An 18713-nucleotide genomic window follows, 5' to 3' on the forward strand; every position below is an offset into this window, starting at 1 on the left:
CTGTTATTTAACTGCACCATCAACAACAGATTTCAGTTCAGGTAACTAAATCCTACCCGTACAGGTTGGCAACAGCCATGTAACTCCAGTAATTTTTTTGGATTAGAACCAAACTTTGACAAGCACAAAACTATAAACAATAATTTATTCAAACCATACTAAACAAGTGTATTTGAAAGGGTTCAGATAAATCCGTCAAGATGAGACGTTCAGAAAACCATTCAAAATTAACGACAACCAGCTGTATCACAACGATTAAAGGTTATTACAGAACTGTAGACTCGTCGTGAAATTTTTATGGTTAAAAAGAATACTTAAGGGGAAGGGAAAATTCAACGCCAACAGCATGCAATACGGGTCTCGGATCTGCTTTTAACAAAAACAAAACCTATCTATAGCCTTCCGTACACACGAACTAGTTCTTCTAAATACGTCAAAAAGCTGAGGTTAAACAAATATCCAGGACTTGAAATACTGGAAACGTTTTCGTCACAGGTGAACACTTCACAACAGACTCGATCAAACTGGACAATGAGTCTAGAGGACATTTCATTGTTAACCTTAGTATCATGAACTTATTCAGAAGAAGCTTCGTTCGGAAAAGTTCGAAATAGACTAACACTGGACTAACACTGGAAGTAGATGAAGGGGTAGCAGTAAGCGTGAAACGTACTACGCTTCTTTTGAAGTCACTTTTTTTATATAATCCTATATAGAATAAAACAAAGAACGTTGAAAACATCTATTACAGAATGGTCAGCGAATAAAAAGCATCCAATAAATATACGATTGATATGATGCACGTGCACTATGGACGGTCGTGCTACGGATGTTGATGTAAGTGTGGAGCACAACAATCTGTACGGCTTACCTAAGCCTCACAGATCAAATCACAGTAAAACGAAGCAAATCGCATTGAAAAGAAGTGATAAAAAAAACTGGGATAAAACATCACTGTTGCGACTAATTCCGGAACAATCGTAGATCAACGGATGAAAAAAATCAAGAGCTTATTTTGATCACTAAGTGTAGCATTAACACGTACGTACCAGGGTAAAACGAACTTTAGAAATCCACTCACTCTAGATTCATTGCAACTTGCGAAGTTAAATGAGGTGACCTCATCAAACCGTCAGTTGTTATTCAAAAGAAAAAGGCGCTCTGTCGAAACCAGCTTCATTAGTTGAGTCAATCCAAGCCCGGGAATCGATTTACTTCTCCTTGTATTTTATGTTGTTGGCCTTTAGATGTGTACAGTGCTCGGGTGCGCATCCGTAACTGAACAACAATGTTGGTTTCTTGCAGATCATGAATTCGAACAAACAGTACGTCAATAAAGAGAAAATTGAAAAATGAGGTAAAGAGTGATGACGAAGAAGGGAGTCGCTTAAGTCTATTTCAAAATATATAGGTCTTCGTGGAGAATAATAGTACCAAAACAAGTAACAACAGAATGATGTTAGCTAGAAAAGAAAACGCGCAGATGGTAAATAGAGAGCGAGGACTCTTGAAGATGACGATTCGTTGAAACAATCCATATCGTGACTGGATTAGAACAATAGCAGGGATGATTTTTTTCCAAAGCAAACATCACTTAATGGATAGAAGTGAAAGACTTAAAGCTTATCTGTTCGCGTATTGTATTTTGCGTAATGGCTGATATACAAAGTGTGACCTCATTCAATTACCAATTTCCTATCTTTCTTAGGATCATAGCAGCCGTTATAGCTTTGAAACTCTGTCAATATGACTTTATTTGGTGGTTTAGCTGGTCTTATTACATTACAACTAGGATTCAATATCGGGATTATTTTTTTTAAATGTACTTTTGACAAAGCGGACATGAAGAATAACCTAGAATCGGTTAAAGTCAACGCACGTCAAAAGTCAACACGGAAAGATGTATCCTATGATTCTATTAGTTGAACACTGTCCCTCCTAAATGTAATTATGCATGGGTACCATGAATCCGTCAAAAGCTGCATGTGGTGAAATTGGATCTGTGCAGGAAAACAACCAGGATGCCATGAATTTCACCGGATTGGGTGTTGTTCGCTATTCTGCATCAGCAGGGATTTTCAAGATTTAGATTTTGTTTGACATTTTTAAAACAGTGGAATAATAGTTATTCTGCCTAATCCTACACTTCCTATATTTGTGAATTCGATATATCAAAGTGGTTATTTTAATGCAAAACAATTCTCCTTGAGGAAACAACTAATGGGTTTTTTGGTTTGAAAACTTGGAAGCAATTATCAAAGTCAGAGTAGCACTATTCCTCTAAAGAAATTGTATTTTTTGCAGATGTACGAAAATCCCAGTAAGTCATGATATCTACTAAATTCAACTTATGAAGTTGAAAAAATAATGGTTGAAAATTTAAATGAAGGAAAAGGAGAGATGTGCGCTTACTCACACGGTAAAAATGTTACTTGCTTTTTTAACGAGGAAAGCGAATGGCCGAGTCGAAGAGAACGAGTTCTATATTTATTTAATTCCGAGGCTTTAGTCAATATAGTCGAATAATTTCGCATAGAAAATATGCTATGTAAAAATTCAGAAATGAAAAGCAAGATGTAGGAAGCAGCATACAACATTATAAATTGACCACAAAAATAGTAACAAAAAAAAAAGTAACACGACGCTCACCTGTTGTCCACGAGATACCCTCGTTATTTTTACAATTTGTGTGATTACAGATCCGCCCATTGGTTCTAGCGTGGTGGAGGACGGCGTTTGTAGTTCGATGGTAAACGCCTGCAGTTACACGATACTTGATAAACTAATTATTGTTTCGATGACAACATAAAAAACAGTGCGCTTACAGAAAAAAAAAGAGTCGAACAGAAATTTTAAGATGTAGAACGCATTTGTGTAACTTTAGCCTAACTTGATGTGCTTTCATATCACTTTCGACTACAACTCCAGCGTCGCTCACATAGGTACAATAGGGGGAGCCAGACTCTCCCCAGGTGAAGGTCTGGCTCACGGGGTGGACTTCAAGTATTGAGGATCCCTTTGTCAACCGTCCAAAAGTGAAGGGATCGGAGCACCAGCTCCGACTAATTGCATCTATGGTTACTCAGCCAAATGTCTCTTTATCAGACTTCACTTTTTGACTTTGCATAGGATTAGTTGTGTAATACATACCTACTTGCAATGAAGAGTCCTGACTATGTTTCCACAGATCACCAACAAACATCTACTATATTTTGTAACATCGAAACGGAAAGAAAAACAGAAGAACATTTCCCCTTTCTTATTCCGCTTATTTGCGGATATTCTATTTAGAAATAGGTTTTCTGAGAAATACACAACGGGAATTAAATTAAATTAAATGTGAGTTGCTCAACATTATACCAACTTTCAGAATAAAAACAAACCTTGGTTACAGCTGCTTGGAATGCAAAGTCCTGAACTTGAACTGGAGTGTTGTTGGTAATTTCAACTTGCAGCTGAACGTTGTCGCCAGACCATCCTCCTCCTAACACCATGATGTGAGCTTCAATCCCACCACTATTCAGCGCAACAACGCGTTCAGCAACTGGAGCACTAGAAAGAGCTTACATTACCATGCAAGAAGAAATTAAAGTAAAAGTCATCAGTCCAAACAAAATAGAGGGCATCTGTCAGCGGATTCACAGAACTGGACGTTTCCCATAAAAAAGTGAATAATCAAAAGGAAGAAAAGTCGAAAAAATCAAACTCCATACACAGTTTTAGCAGGCGAAACAGAAGGAGCACCAAGTCCTGCGAGAAGATCAAACGGGTCAGCAGCAGGAACTGCTGGTGATGGCATAGGATTCGAAACAGACACTGATGACAACGCTGAAATAAACTTCCTAGATCTACCTACCAAATCGTGGGGTGAACTAATTTAAAAAAAAAACTATACAGCGAAACACAAAACCTGTTGTCAACTTTGTGTAGAAAAACAAAAAGAAAGGAGGAATAAACAAGCCAAAAAGTTGCAAAAAAGTGCAACTTCTTTTGCAGGGAACTAACCTCCTAGCAAATTACCATCAACAATAGAATTGTGCGGAGCTATTGTAGGCACATTTGGTCCAGCCATGAGATCGAACAAGTCATTATTGGTACTCTGAATTTAATATTTGCTGAAAAGGACAAAAAATAGAGCAAGCGCTTCACACTTGTCCTTATTCAGAAATTGAATTTCATTATTCATTACGGGTACGCTATAATACGTTTTCAGTTTTCAGTTATTCTAAGATGCTAAACTCTGGCAGCTATATTTTCACAACTAGTAGTAGTAAATCCTTCGTGAAACCTACGTCGACATGTTTACTTCTGGAAGGAAACAGTTCCTCTCAAAAGTTAAATGTGCGTGTATGAGCTTAATGTTTTCTGGTATAGAGGGTATTATTAAGATGGAATTATTCTCTAAGAACAATTGAAACAAAGTCAGAACAAAACGCTCCAAGATTCTTCCTTTGTTTTGTTTCGAAATCGTAAAAATTTTAACCTTTAAAAAAAGGGAAGAATCCGAGATGTAGTAAGAAATCCAAAAGTTGATAAAACTGTAATTTGGAAAACATACTGTCTTAACTGGCGTTGGCACCGACACCGGTTCTCCAAGTCCAGCCAGCTGATCAAGCAAGTCAACGTTCGATGTCGGTACAGTTGTAGCAGCAGGTGCTGGTTGCGTATCCTCGATAAGGCTAGGACCATCTTCAATCGGAGCAGCAGCGGCATTGAGCGAATTATGCGTAATTACAGGCATTCGTTCGAGAAGTCCATATCTACAGAAAATCAGTTATGTATTTACGTGGAAAAAGAATAGAGTCCGAAAATCAAGCTTGCTAGCCATGAAACCCGATAAGCTCACTTGAGATCGCCACAGTCCAAGAGTCGCGAGAATTCAACAGAGCGTTGTTGTAGCTCTAGATGAAGATGTGCTTGGTTTGCTCGAACAAGAGCGTTTATACGGTCTACGGTTGATCCAAACCTAGAAACCTTCCAATAAAGGGCAAAATAAAAAAAGCGGATAAAAAACATATTTCAGAAGCACACACGGAAAACATACCTTGTTGCTAACTTTGCCAGTGCAGTAACTGCGTAGCATTTTGTCGACAACGATGTTAAAGTAGATGGAAGAACATGTTCAAACACCTCTATTACATCTGTTTCTTCAACCTAAATATTTATACGAGAATTGAGCGAACTATCCAGTTTATGAAAAGAAAAAATAAGCTATGAATCTTCTATATATTATTTATACGTATAATATATCAGTAAAAATACCTTAGCCGAGTCAGCATCAGCTGGCTGAAGTAGCAAATCACCAAATTCTCCAATAGTCCAGAAAGCAACCTGAACCAACACAGGAAAAATCTTGTACTATTGCTGCTAATAACATCGTACAAAGACGAGTTTATCACTCAAGATGTCGAAATTATGTAAGAGAAATCACAGAAGAATATTAAAAGCTCTCTCTTCAAATCTCAGGATATTGTTGAATCCCTCAGTGATTTGGTACGAAACATAAAAACGGACAATAACACGGAATAAAATAAGCGGGAGCTCTGTACCTGCAAAAGCGGTTGAGCATTCGTTGAGTCAAGTTGAGCAGCCCGGAACAGTTGTACAGCAGCGTAGTGTTGTAGTTCTCCATGTGAAGATATAAGTTGAATCATACATGACACAACCTCATCTGGTACGTAGTTACCAGCCTTAGAAAGCAAAAAAGCAGTTAATTATTGGAAATTCAAATAACCAGAAAGGAAAATTTGCACAAAAACCTACCAGACGTAGGACTGTGATCATAGTGTCTAGGTGCCACTCATGATTCGGTGAGAATCGTTCTGTGGCTACATACATTTTAGAGGCGCACTCAGACTAAAACATAACTCATCTATACGATAGCTTGAAGCTTGTAAAACTTGAAAAAAGAGCCAAATACAGAATGTAAATGACAAAATTTCATCGATAATACCTTGAACTCTGGATCAGCTGTCTCTAGGAAAATAAGTATCTCCTTCGTCATATTTGCTATGTTAGTCTTGTTTATTAGTGCAAAACACAGCTCCATTGCTCGCCTAGAGAAAAATCCTGTCGTGATGTTAATAAGTAAGATGAAGTGAACAGAAAACGTCGAAATAGGAGCAATCTGATAACTACGATATGATCTAATAACAATCAATAAACATATAGTTATCATCAGCTTGCTGTACTCTCGCCACAATCAATGTAAGATACAAAAGAGTGTCTTGAAAAATTGAAATGCGAAATACATACTTCCTTATTGAAACATCTGGATCCTTAAGGCAATCAACAACAGTGGTGCGATGACGTTGCACCGCCTGATAGTCAATGGAAACCGTCTTTAACAATGTATTCAACGCCACATACCTGAAAAAATAAACATGTTGGATAATATTCGCAATCATATGGAACGAAAACGGAATACCCACCGAATATTCTTATCGGGATTCAATAAAAATCGTCCAAGAATGTTGACGGCCAATACTCTTAACCCACTTTCACTCTTAATTTCCATGATCGTCAACACTGTTTCGTATAGAATAGCATTTCCAACATTTTTAGCAGTTTCTGTATTCGTAGCTACCTAAAACAACAGAAAGATCTTCATATTAGAAGAGAAAATGCAAATGCAGCAGAATGTTGTATATGCGCAAAAATTTCTTCACTAACACCACCATTTCTTTAGAATATGAGAGCCTGTCGCTACAGAAAAATGCATAATTCTTGGAGGTGCATTGTGAATGAAATTCCACGTTCAAAAAAGTTCGAACACTACATTTGGAGCGGCGCATAATGTGAAAGACGAGAAACTGGGAACTAAGTCTCAAGAAAAGACAACGATTACCTGAGCAAGAATATCGTTCATTTCTTCGGTAGCTCTCGGATCATCTTTGCCCAAAACTCTGAGCAAACGCAAGATTTTAACCTGAAACGAATAATACATCCGATATTTCACATCATAAAAAAGATAGCAGATAATGTCGCTGGCGTATCAAATCACTTGGGAAGCGCCACGAATTTTACAGTAATTCGAGATTGTTGAGATTTTGGAACGAGCGTTGGCCTACACGACGACAAGTCGATGATCAAGTCAGTTTTTCATCTTCTCAAAAAACCTTGGCACCAACTTGTAGCCTCCAGAAGGATGAAAGTGTTGGTTGGCTGTGTGAGACTAGGACGGTCTCGAACAATCGACTGCAGCGGACCTCTAGCCGACTGCGCCGCACCCACCCTATATATTTCACATATACTCTCAACTAAATGATATCTTTTTTTTTTGTTTTTCAAATAAAATATATACACGAATTTGATAGGTCTCTCCACAAACCAATAGCTGCTAAAGCGAAAGAATCAAATAGGAAGGGATTAATGATTAATGTTTACCTGTAAAAATGGATCACTAATACCAGTAACATCATGTTCCGGCGAATAACCACTCATGAGGAGATTTTTGAGAATTCGAACTAGATTCGGGACCAGCTGAAAGCTAGTAGATTAGCATTTGAAAGAAAGAGAATGAGTAGGCCAGTTAAGCAAGGAAATCTCGAAAAACAAAGAGAATGAAGGAATTTGTCAAGAAACAAGACTATAAGAGGTAAGAAAAAGTAAAAGGCAGCGAATAAACTTTATGACTGCCTATTCAACACAGTAAAACCAACCTTTTTGAAGTGATTCAGCACATCTGGACTTCGCTCGCACATCTCTGTCACAAGCGTTGTTGCACCCATAAGAACGCCTAAAATGGCAGTAAAATACAATTAATTACAACTGAAGAAATTCCCTTCCCCTCAAAAAGGGGAAAAAAAAAGATAGAAGCTGCAACGACCAACGCAAATTACCATGGTTTTTCTCTCCAAGAAGTGAACGAGTACACGAAATAAAAACCTCCATTAGTTCAGGAACTTTTCGCACGATTCGGAAAGCACACAAAGCTGCCTTAAACAAAACCATTGAGTGTCAAAAAACATGAGAAAACAAGGTTTAAGAGAAAGATTCGATTAAAAAAAGAATCGAACTACCTTTTTCTTAATGTACGTGTTACTGCTCTTCACCAAACGTTCTACTTCGTTTGCAAGGTCACGGCACATTTCAGCTGAGCATATGGAACCAAGGGTACAAAGAGCTAATCCAGTCACAAACTGAGTAGACGCATTCAGATCACTTGAAAACAAAGATTTTTCTTTCTAAAACTTATTGATCCACAAGTTAAGAGAACTTATGTCTGAAACCAACTTTTTCAACGAATTGGTAACAAGTAAATGAACTTCGGAGCGTTCATCCAGTAACAACATTGCACCAAGATATCCTATTCGTTTGTCGGTGAAACGAGGTTGTGCAACAAGTTTCATACATTCCATCTAAAAGAAGGAAAAACACTCGTGTATTACGCCTATTCAGAAAGAAAAACCGGAAAAATTACAATGGAAAAAGTGAGCAGAAACACTTACAGCGGGTTACAAAGAAAAATAAAAATCTCACAAGCAGAACAAAAAATCCGTTAGAATGAGGCCATTAGAATCAAACAATGTATATGTCCAACCTGTCCAAAGTGAGCGGGATAACCAAGCATATGGATGTAAAGGAGTTTGGCTATGTTTCGGCACTTCCAAGGTGAATCATCTTCTCGAAAATTCTCCCTAGAACAAGGATTAGTTTTCTAAATAGATCAAAAGAGAGAGTCTTCAAGAAATAATTCCTCACGTGGAAATATTGTTATGAAATAAAAGATAGATTGTGTAACAAAATAATGCAGTAAACTTACCTTATATTTGCGCTTTCCCTGTCGACGACAGCCCTCTCTTCTGCCATCGTGCGTGCTGCTCGAACTTGCCGTATGAGATCACGTAGACGCATAGGAGTACCCAATGTGCTGGAATACGATATCGAAATATTGAAAACAACATTTATCGATGAAGAAACTTTCAAATAAAAAAACAGCATTTCAGGTACATGCGTACGTATTTGGCGAAAGATATTTCAAATCTAGGGCAACTTCGAGATCAATCTTTTTTTTTTTCTTTTCAAAGAAAGCTGCGCAGTGATGACATATCTGGCTGCATTTCTACTTTAAAAAAAGCTGCGCGTAATTCAAATGTCGTAAAAATTCCCATTCTCCTTCAATTATTAATGCTGAGCAGACGAGATTTCAGAGAAGAGCTAACCATTTTCTTTTTCGAACAGACCATGACGTTGTTCAAAAATCTTCTGTAGAGATACGTTCAAAAATCTTCTCCAGAGACACATCAACACATTTTCAGAGCTACGATATTTTACAGATTGCTTTAACACCTCAGGTTATAAAGGAGGAGGAAGAGGAATCCTCCGTCAGACTTAGCTATCCAACCCCAAACGATTCATTATTCAGAGGATTAAACAGTTGGTGACTTATGTTTTATTTTCAGACTGTAAGTCTAAGCCACTACTCAGTGTGAGTCATCTAGAAGCATTCAGTGTCACCTGGAGTAAATCCAAAAAATTGTGCTTATAATATCAAAGCAACAGCGCATGAGCAAAATTCAGAATACGTTTTCTAAGACACGTACAATAAGCAGTTAAGGCAGAATGTGTTACGAGCCAAATAACGTATATGTGCAACCTTAACAACTTGATTTTCTCGCTGTAAGTTTACAACAATATGGAAACAAGTTTGCTGTACACAAACCCAGTGAATAAATACAAAAGATACTAAAAAATAAGTTGCAAGTTTTGTACATTCCGTCCGGAACTCCAAATTGACTAACAAATGAGCAAGCAATATGAATAGAAAAAAATCCTACTGCGCTTCAAGCTTCTCTTACGAAACCAGAACGCTAAGGGAACAATTGTTTCTTTCATTTGATTTAGTACTGCCCCGTTTCATTCTAAACAGTAACCTTCTTCCCAAGCAAGTTGATACGGAATTAAATGAACTAAGCTCCTACAAAATTTGCCTCGCCGTTGAGTTTATTCCTGCCGAAAAAAAAAACTAATCAGAAATCAAAAGATTATTCACGATAAAAGGAGAATTTTCAAAATGAAAATGCAGTAAATATAAAGGATGAGAAAACGAGGTTTGAAAGTCAGTCTTGCAAAAATATGGAACAGGACAGATTTGGATCTAATTCTGTATTCTAATTATTATATTGATATATTCTAATATTTTAATACACCTCTTCGAGAGCAAAATAATACATTCACGTTCAAAAATTCGGAACTGAATCGGAGAAAAAAAAACATTCCAATATATTCCTCTGGCATCCCCCGTTTCAAAAAAGCAACCTGGTTCAAAGCGAAACAGTAATAAAAAAAACACTCCTGAATCAAGTCCTGTCCAAACTCACTTGCTCAAATATAATTGCATTTGCCAATTCATGACTAGCTGGAAGAAATCCAGAGATGTGGATAAAAACAAGGAATCAGACGAGAAAAGGACATCCAGCTTCTATATCATTTGGGCTTTGTGTACACTGTCCGGGAGATTTACCGGCTATAATGTTTACCATATAAACAATGAAACGACGTGAGAGGTCGTTGAAAAAGGGTAAATAAGCATCCAATGATGGCAGCAGAGGTGATATAATTTTTTTTTATTTAAAATAGGGGAAAAAAAACGAGGAAAAGAATTTCGAAGAATATCTCGTTTTTTTATTGCTTTACTTGAGCTATGGCCAAGATTGGTATTGATATTTATTAACAGCTAACGTTTTGGCTTTTTCGTCTTCGTCAGAGCTTGGAAAAATCAAAGCCATTAGTGATTTACTTTTTCAAGCGCCTTGTGTTGTGAGCGAACATCTCGTTGCTCCCTCACAACGGTTTACCCTCATCGAGGTACGACTGTGACTCTGGGTGTCGAACTGTGATACATTGCTGAGGTACCCTCTGCGTCAGAAATGCATGGCATCATCAACAGCTACTCGCCACATTAATGGTTGACATTCCAAACTGGACGCGTTTAATAAGGAGCTATAGGAGATGATCCACAACGAGAAGTTCGCCAAGCCGTCCTACAAGTTCGTTGTTGGGTCTTCAGAAAAAACATTTGGATTAAGGGACTGGAATGAAAGTGCAATCGCCGCTTTTATGGTTTATGTCTGTCATAAACCTTCTTCATGGGAATTTTGTTTTCATGAAGAAAGTTCATCGTAGGTAACATGAGCGTCGAAAGGCACAGCTGGTGTAGAGATCGACCACAACCGTCATCCGGAGGTGGCGTCTACTTGACATCTGAGCGAAAATACGACAGAGCCTCAAGATGGGAAAGAATATTTCGGGTTCAAAGCGATTGGGACACCGAGACGTACCCAAAAATATACTAGAATTAATCCTCAGAGGATTATGAGCTTGTGTGAATGTGTCTCAGAGCGCACACGGGAAGCATTTCGAAAACTATCAAGTATTTGCTTAAAAAGTTACTCTTAAGGCTTGATCCGAATGCATCACACATTGAGCGACACAGAAAACACCAGCTGCAGAAAAGCTTTGCAGAAGGATCTTTCGAAATATAAATATAATTCTGGGTGCAGAAGAAAGAAAGACAAGCCTAAAGAAGCGTCGCAAAGACCATCCCGAATTTAATAATCTGCTAACAGCATCGAACAAAGACGAAATTTTTGCCTCTTCTCGTCCCTAGAAGGGAATGACCACTAAGGGATTGTACTCAAAACTGTCTCGTTCGTCAACTCTTTTGTTAAGCCACATGTCTGATTTCATATAATCACATTCTCTACTCATTCTTTCTTTAGGCCTGTGGCCGCCCTCTTCATGTTATTCTAGCAGCACACATGTTGTCGTATCTTTAGCAAGGGAGGATCTCCGACAAGTGGGAGACGCGCGAACCGTTTCTATCCATAGGAAAACGAAAAAATCAAGCAAACCTTATAAACTCCTGTCCGATATACTTGCTGAGCGTCTCATAAAGAGTGTTCACGAAGATAATCTTCATGCGCATAGCAAATACGTACGACGAGAAGTAATCTCCAGAAAAACCTATTTCCGTTAAGGTTTCTGCAGCACGGACCACTTCCAGACCGTGTCGAGGATCATAGAGGTTTGTCGAGAATGTCTCTTCGTTTCACAGATGACTTTGTAATCTTTTTAAAAAGTAGATGATGATTAAGAAATTAAACGATTCAGGGAAGAGAGTAGAAAGAGATAAAGAACACAACGTTGACCAATATGAATGTGCCCACGCATTCGGCTTCAATTTAGGATCGTATGAGATTTATGAACAAGTATACAGCCTCATAATCGTTTGCGGGGGTGAGTCGATTTATAAAATCAGTTTTTTGTTCGCCTAGACAAGTCTGGTTCTCATCCATAGACCATCGAGGGATAAAAACGCTCAACAGTAGAGCGGCATAGAACCATTGATTGTGTAGTCACAACCGTTCTTACTGACTGCACTGCACCAGCACCGGGAAGAGAATAAGAATAATAAAATAATAAACAGAAAAAGACACTGTTCATAAAGAATGTCTACTCCGAAGGAGGAGGAATGTAACTTCAAGATTTCCAAATTATGAAAACTTCATTATGTATACCTCGGACGCTCCGTGAATATTGAGAACCACTTAAGGGAAGGACTGAATAGGAGGATGCGAGCAGCGTGTGCAGCATTCGCATACTTCAGGAAAGCTACTAACCAACTGATGGTCCAAGAGCTCCGTGCCTATCTGTCCAACTCGGGAGTTCCTCCAACGCAGTGTTACACAAAATACCTGGCCAAATACAACTACCACGTCTAAGAATTTACTGCTTACTTATAGAGCGCTTGAGTGATTTCTCCTGACGTTCAACAGGCGAACACAATAATAAGCCGGTCTCTGCAACTCCGACTTAAGAGAAATGTCCCGTCTTCGCGACAAAGTGGAGTATATGTGGAAAGTAAAAAAAAATAAAGTAGTAAAAATAGTCACAAAAATAGTCCATTGGCCATTGACATCGGCAATAGATGGACCAGAAGATCACATATCCAGGAAGAAACGGTCACAAGAGATGCTGAAGCCGAGAGCTTGGCTGGATATGGCTCAAGAACCTCTTAAGAAACGTCACTCACAGAACTTGCGAACATCTTGAATGACGAATGCAAGAGAAAAGAAGCAGTGAGGAAGATGCTGGGCTTCAGTGGAGACGGCCGATCCAAATATTTAAGTGATCTTGTTGTAAAAATACAAGAACCATCCAACTACATATGTAACTAGGATAACCTAGTTTCAAACCTCTATGCAGATGAATGACGTTTTCCTCTTACAGATGTGAGCAATCAAGTTGGATAAGGCAGTTAACAGGAAAGGACAATTGCGAAGAAATGAGATTTCGGCTAAAAAGCGCTGAGTGAGTCTTAAAGCAATCGAAAAGAATATGACCACAATTTTCCCTGCTTTAAAATCCCACTACAAGTAAAAATATCGAACAGACACGCTAACATCGCCAACGCCTGTGTCAATTTTCCAGCTAAGACAGCTATAAAACCAGCGTACAAAGGAAGAAAAAGATGCATTAAAAAAACAATGAGTCCAGATAGTAGAAGACGCAATAAGTAGATCAGATGAACCTTTTTTAGAATCTCTTTAAAGCCACATGGCGAAATTGAGGATGTTGGGATCTCTTTGGAACAATGCAGAGTTCGGCTCGTAGATTACGATGACGAGCGTGGCTAATATGGCTCAATTCCCTTTAATCATCCTGGAAAACGACGTGAAAACCGCCTTAATTCCCACTAGGTACGTTAGAACGCCACACCCTTGTACACGCACCGGCACCAACAGCCTTCAGAAGTATTGATTTCGTGATATTTTGCGTTTAGAACTAACGCTAGAATCATAAATCATCAACTAAGATGTCGTTGTGGGATTTTATGAAACATATCCTATCCGGAAGAGGGCTGCTTCCTTTCGACAAAGTTTTTATCTCATTTTTACTGTTCAATTTTTCAGTTTCTATATTATTTCGAACGACAATTATCTATTTCTTCCAGATAACACAGAGAAAAAAAGATGCTTGTCATCCTTTTCTTGAAATTTGAGTTTAGAGTTTAGAATTCGAAAGAAATCAATATTTTCACTAATTGGCCGCTGTAATAGTGCCGGTCTAACCGCTTAAGAAAGTAACGATGATAAAAATTAACGTTTGGTTTGGGAAAGTAGAGAAAGAATGAGTTTTTCAAACATCATAAATATTTTCTTTCATTAGTAGCTATGAACAACAAAAAATTTGAAAACTTCAAATATTATCATTTTTAGGTCAGAATTTCTGAAGCGATCCAGATTATTCACCTTCCTTTACATTTCATGTCCAGGTTTTTTTTTTGTTCATCATTTAAAGATCAACGTATCCGGGTTACTAAGGCTAAAACATAGTCACAAAATTGATTTATAAAAGATAAAGACAACTACGAATAAAGGAAATAGGGTAATCGTTAAACTAACACAATCAATGTAAATTTTACAAATTTTTATATTTGAAAAACATTGATAAGCTGATTTAAAATATCCTAGATATACAACTGTTGAAGATTTAGACTTACTCGTTGAAAGTAACACTAATCAGCATGAGAACAACCGAAATATCTCTGGATTGCACAGAGGCGGAATAACTAGAATAAAGTCCCCATACTCTGATAAAGTAGAAATGAATTAAACGTTAACGCAGTTGAATCCTGTAATGATAACAGAATACAGCTTCGATCAATACCCCATCATTTTGGTGAAATTGCTGGAATATGGATAGAAAGCAGGAACAAAAAAAAAAACCACATTTGTTGCTTGTTTTGGAAATTGGAAACGGTTGTGATCGAAAGAATGCAGTGCGTGGCATTGACGATATAACAACGCTATAGAAGACGTCAACTGCATTAGCAAAATAATCAAAAATAATTTAGAAATGACTGAGTTGATGGACCTGCATTTCCCATGCTTTCCAATCAATACGAAGTGATGTAACTAGCGGAAAATACACTGAACCTAGGTAAAAGATCACCATAACTTTTCAAATCACATTCAAAGAGGCACCATTTCATGTTACACTTCGCTAACGTAAACAACAACGACAAATGAAATTCTTAAAGCTACTAGGAACAAATATCACTTCTTCTTCGACGCTAATGATACTGGATGGGTTACGGTCCCCAAAATTTACAATACTAAAGGTAGAAAATTTTTTTCAAAAGTAAATTTCTGCGCTGGTAAAAATCTAGAAAATTTGCCAACCATATTTGAGAATGATAGTATTTCGAAAGATAATGGAGGCGATAAGCAGTAATTTCCCTTAATAAAACAAACCAAAACTTAGAACCAAATTCAATCAATAAATTGGACAGGATAAGTGGCCACGGACAAAGGCCGTTGTTGATTAAAGGCATCAACCCACGAACTGAGGTGGTACGGATTTCAGGTGGAGCATTCGTATACGGGATAGTATATTATAGGGAGAGGAGGGGTAGGAGGTGATTCCGTCCATTTTTTTTTCCTAATTGCCGTAAAAAAACGGCCAGGAAGATGCAGCGCGTGTAGAAGGCTGGCGCGCTCCAGTCGAACTTCTTGCAGAAAATAGCGCGCCGGAACGCCTGAAGCCGTATCTTCCGGGCCGTTTTTTTACGGCGATTAGGAAGAAATGGACAGGATCACCCTTCTCTCCATAATTTACGATCCCGTATACGAATACTCCACCTGAAATCCACACCACATCGGATTTGTGGGGTGATGCCTTAATATAAAACAAGAAAACAAATATAATACTGTAGAATAGAGAAAAATTGTTTTAAAAAACATTTTAACACCCCATATTCTCCTTCTCAGTTTACTTTTGCACTACTTCAACCATGAACACAGTCCGCCTAAGAAAATAACTGTTGTGCAATTAAAACTGCATAAGAAGTTCCCGGGTGTCAACCTGGTACACATTATTCAGTTGTAAATTGTAAGATGTTCAACGCATGTTTATAAGCCGTTGCCTAAAGGTAGCAAATCTCGAATCTGACGTGGTAGGGGGTTCGCGGGAGAAGTTAGACATGGGGTTGTAGATTGCGGGATCCGACGTGGTTCCGCTCCTCTCTTTCTAATCGTCGTGAAGTCGCATGAAAGACACCGCTTTCTACGACGATTTCACTTGCAATGCGCGGCACTTGTGCAGGCGCCGCGCCCACGGGCGAGCGGTCAAAGCACAGAATTTTTCTCACTAGAAGGATAAGCTGCTGAGGGGACCAGAACGTGTACATAGAGACGGGTTCTAACGTACCTCGCAGAAAATAAAACGGTTCCCGGACCGTTTTTTTTTTACGACGATTAGTGAAAGATGAGCTGAACCACCTCGGATACCGCAATTTACAACCCCATCTCTACCTTTTCTCACCACAACAGATTCGTGGTGCGCTCCCTTTAACCTGATACGACAATGTCCAAAGAATCTAGGGCTCAACGATGTACCAGGACCCCTAGTCCGCCATCTTTTTTTTTTCAAATGGAACGTCAAACGTTTTTCAAATCGTTGAAGTGTTACTTGAACAAAGCAACAAGATAATAATAAGAACGATAACGATGACTCATACGAAGAGATCCCTTTCTCAGTTATATTATTTTTAGCCTTTCGAAAAAGATATGGTTGAACAAGTGTCGACTTTCTACTGAGTTTCATATCTTTCAGATTCTTGGACAAAAAATGGGGGGCATCTTGACCCATCGCAAATTCATACGAGTTGCCGCAAATCGTAGGAAAAACCTGTTGTATCAAAAAGTTTAAAAGAAGATCAATGACCTGGAACTGCAAGAGAGTTCTGAAAAAAAAGCCGCTAGTTTGCTACATCAACGGAAACACCGGAAACTCTTATGAATAAGACTTGACTGTTTAAAGCAAAATTGGAAATGAAATTGGAAACGGATCGCAGGAATGCGACCAAAGTAAAAATGGGTTGTGGAAGCTCTATTCCTTAACATTTATAGCATCTTTAGAAGTACTAGGGAGAAATGGCAAAAAATAATAGAGAGAGCACATTCTCTCCTATCTACCTTGTAAAAAGCAAAAAGAAAACGCGATACCTACCGGCCAATCCTCGACTTGACCTCATCGATTTTCTCGATGGCCATCTCAACTGCGGTCGCCATCGTTGGGGGGTTTAACTAAGCCCTCTTGAAGAGCGCAAAGATTTGTCGAAAAGACTCTGAAAGAAGGATTAACTAATTCATTTCCCTTTCAATCCAAACAAACAAACATCACTAGAACTCCCGGATAAAAGAAACAGAGAACAGAAAGGAAAGAAATAAACAGTGATTTGAGAGATACAAATGGGAGTAAAGTGTAGTTGGTAGTAAACAACAATCTGGTAGTAAATAACTAAATCAGACAGACCCTAATACTCAAGCATTAGTCTTAGAGTATCTGTAACATATAAGCTAAGTTACTAAGAGGAGAAAAAGTAAGATAGAGCGTCCGGAAATAAATGCGTGGTTGAGTGCCCCCTCCCTCAACTACACTTCACCCACAAATGGTTGAGGGATAAACTTTTGCAACAAGTATACACATATAAGTCAGTTCAAAAAGTATTGAATACCCGTTCTGGCTAACTTCTTAACGATTATCAATAAAAGCACATCATAGAACAATCTAAAGCACAGCAAACTCAACTAAATTTGAGTTTACATGCCATAGATCCTCTAAGACTAATTCTTAGGGCTTAGGGTCTCGATTAATTTGATTATTTACGTCGAGAAATAAGGGCGCAACTTAAATTCCTCAAAGGAAAGAAGCTTTCGTGTAAAAGAACGCCTTCTGATCCACCTCAACAGCAGTGATGTTCACTGACAAAGAAAGTATCCTATTAAGGAGAAGATCAATTAGAGAAATACCCTAAATACCACGAAAACCAAAAGCACTTTCAGTTCTTGGAAATTTCGCCCTTTTGCTAAGAAAACACTGCAGAATAGGCGCAGAATACTCATAGAATAAATGAAGGGGGTACCATAGAGATGCAACCTTTGTTATGCAAACTATTTCAATAAAAGCACGAATTATTCATCACAATTGATCGATTAGCAGAGGTTTAGAGGTTGTGCAATACTACGTTGCAGTTGTATCATTCATTGCATGACGACGCAATTTTGCGGACATATGACTTCTTTCCTTCTGTCCGTTCGTTTTTCTTTGGGATTTCATTCGGACAAGTCGGCGATGTTCATATGATATTTATTCCATTAGCATGGAGTGAGATATGTGAGTAACATAGCTAGGTCTCTCTTGGATCTTGTTTCCTTCGCAAACTCTCAAGTTCTCGATGCCGTTCCTAGTCTTCCTGGTATTGTATGGCCGTTACAAGTATATGGGAACATTTATGATTCCTTTCGACTTAGCTCCATGGTAGCAGTAAAAATATTTCCAGCACGGTTCCCCTCATAATTTGTCCGAAACGTTCACAAGTGAATTACGAAATCGTGCTTTTTTCCCAACATTCACCATCCAATCGTGCGTAAGCACTTGTTTTATGTGATTTGGTGACGTTTATGACGAATTTGCTGCACATGGGACCCTTTTTCTTCCTAAAATATCGTACTATTTGTTCCTGGTGCTAGAAAATCACTTGGAATGAAGTGTGAAGGGAGGAATCACACGCTGCTCCTCAAAAAGCAGCACACACAGCGATAATAAGCGATTTTTGTCTGGGTTCCCCTGGACATTTGGAGGTTATGACTGGATTTTTTTGACGTAAGATCTCGTAATACGTATAGATATTCGGTCCTGACGCA

The 18713-nt window shown here is 38.4% G+C and overlaps 1 protein-coding gene across 1 annotated transcript; it reads right to left on the reverse strand.

Moving 5' to 3' along the window:
* Positions 1–1188: 1188 nt before the first annotated feature.
* Positions 1189–17078, reverse strand: RB195_004162 (uncharacterized protein; the record flags this gene model as incomplete). The annotated part of the gene is made up of 23 exons (XM_064179931.1): positions 1189–1278; positions 2650–2757; positions 3384–3552; positions 3714–3828; positions 4006–4099; positions 4559–4760; positions 4847–4966; positions 5045–5154; positions 5263–5331; positions 5550–5690; positions 5764–5856; positions 5954–6056; positions 6256–6369; positions 6432–6586; positions 6848–6928; positions 7387–7482; positions 7662–7738; positions 7842–7938; positions 8022–8163; positions 8236–8360; positions 8543–8639; positions 8765–8872; positions 17017–17078. The coding sequence occupies 23 exons, from the start codon at positions 17076–17078 to the stop codon at positions 1189–1191; spliced, it is 2568 nt and encodes an 855-aa protein (XP_064033162.1).
* Positions 17079–18713: the final 1635 nt, after the last annotated feature.

The sequence above is a fragment of the Necator americanus genome, chromosome I (genome assembly GCF_031761385.1).
Source record: "Necator americanus strain Aroian chromosome I, whole genome shotgun sequence".
Taxonomy (NCBI): Eukaryota; Metazoa; Nematoda; class Chromadorea; order Rhabditida; family Ancylostomatidae; genus Necator; species Necator americanus.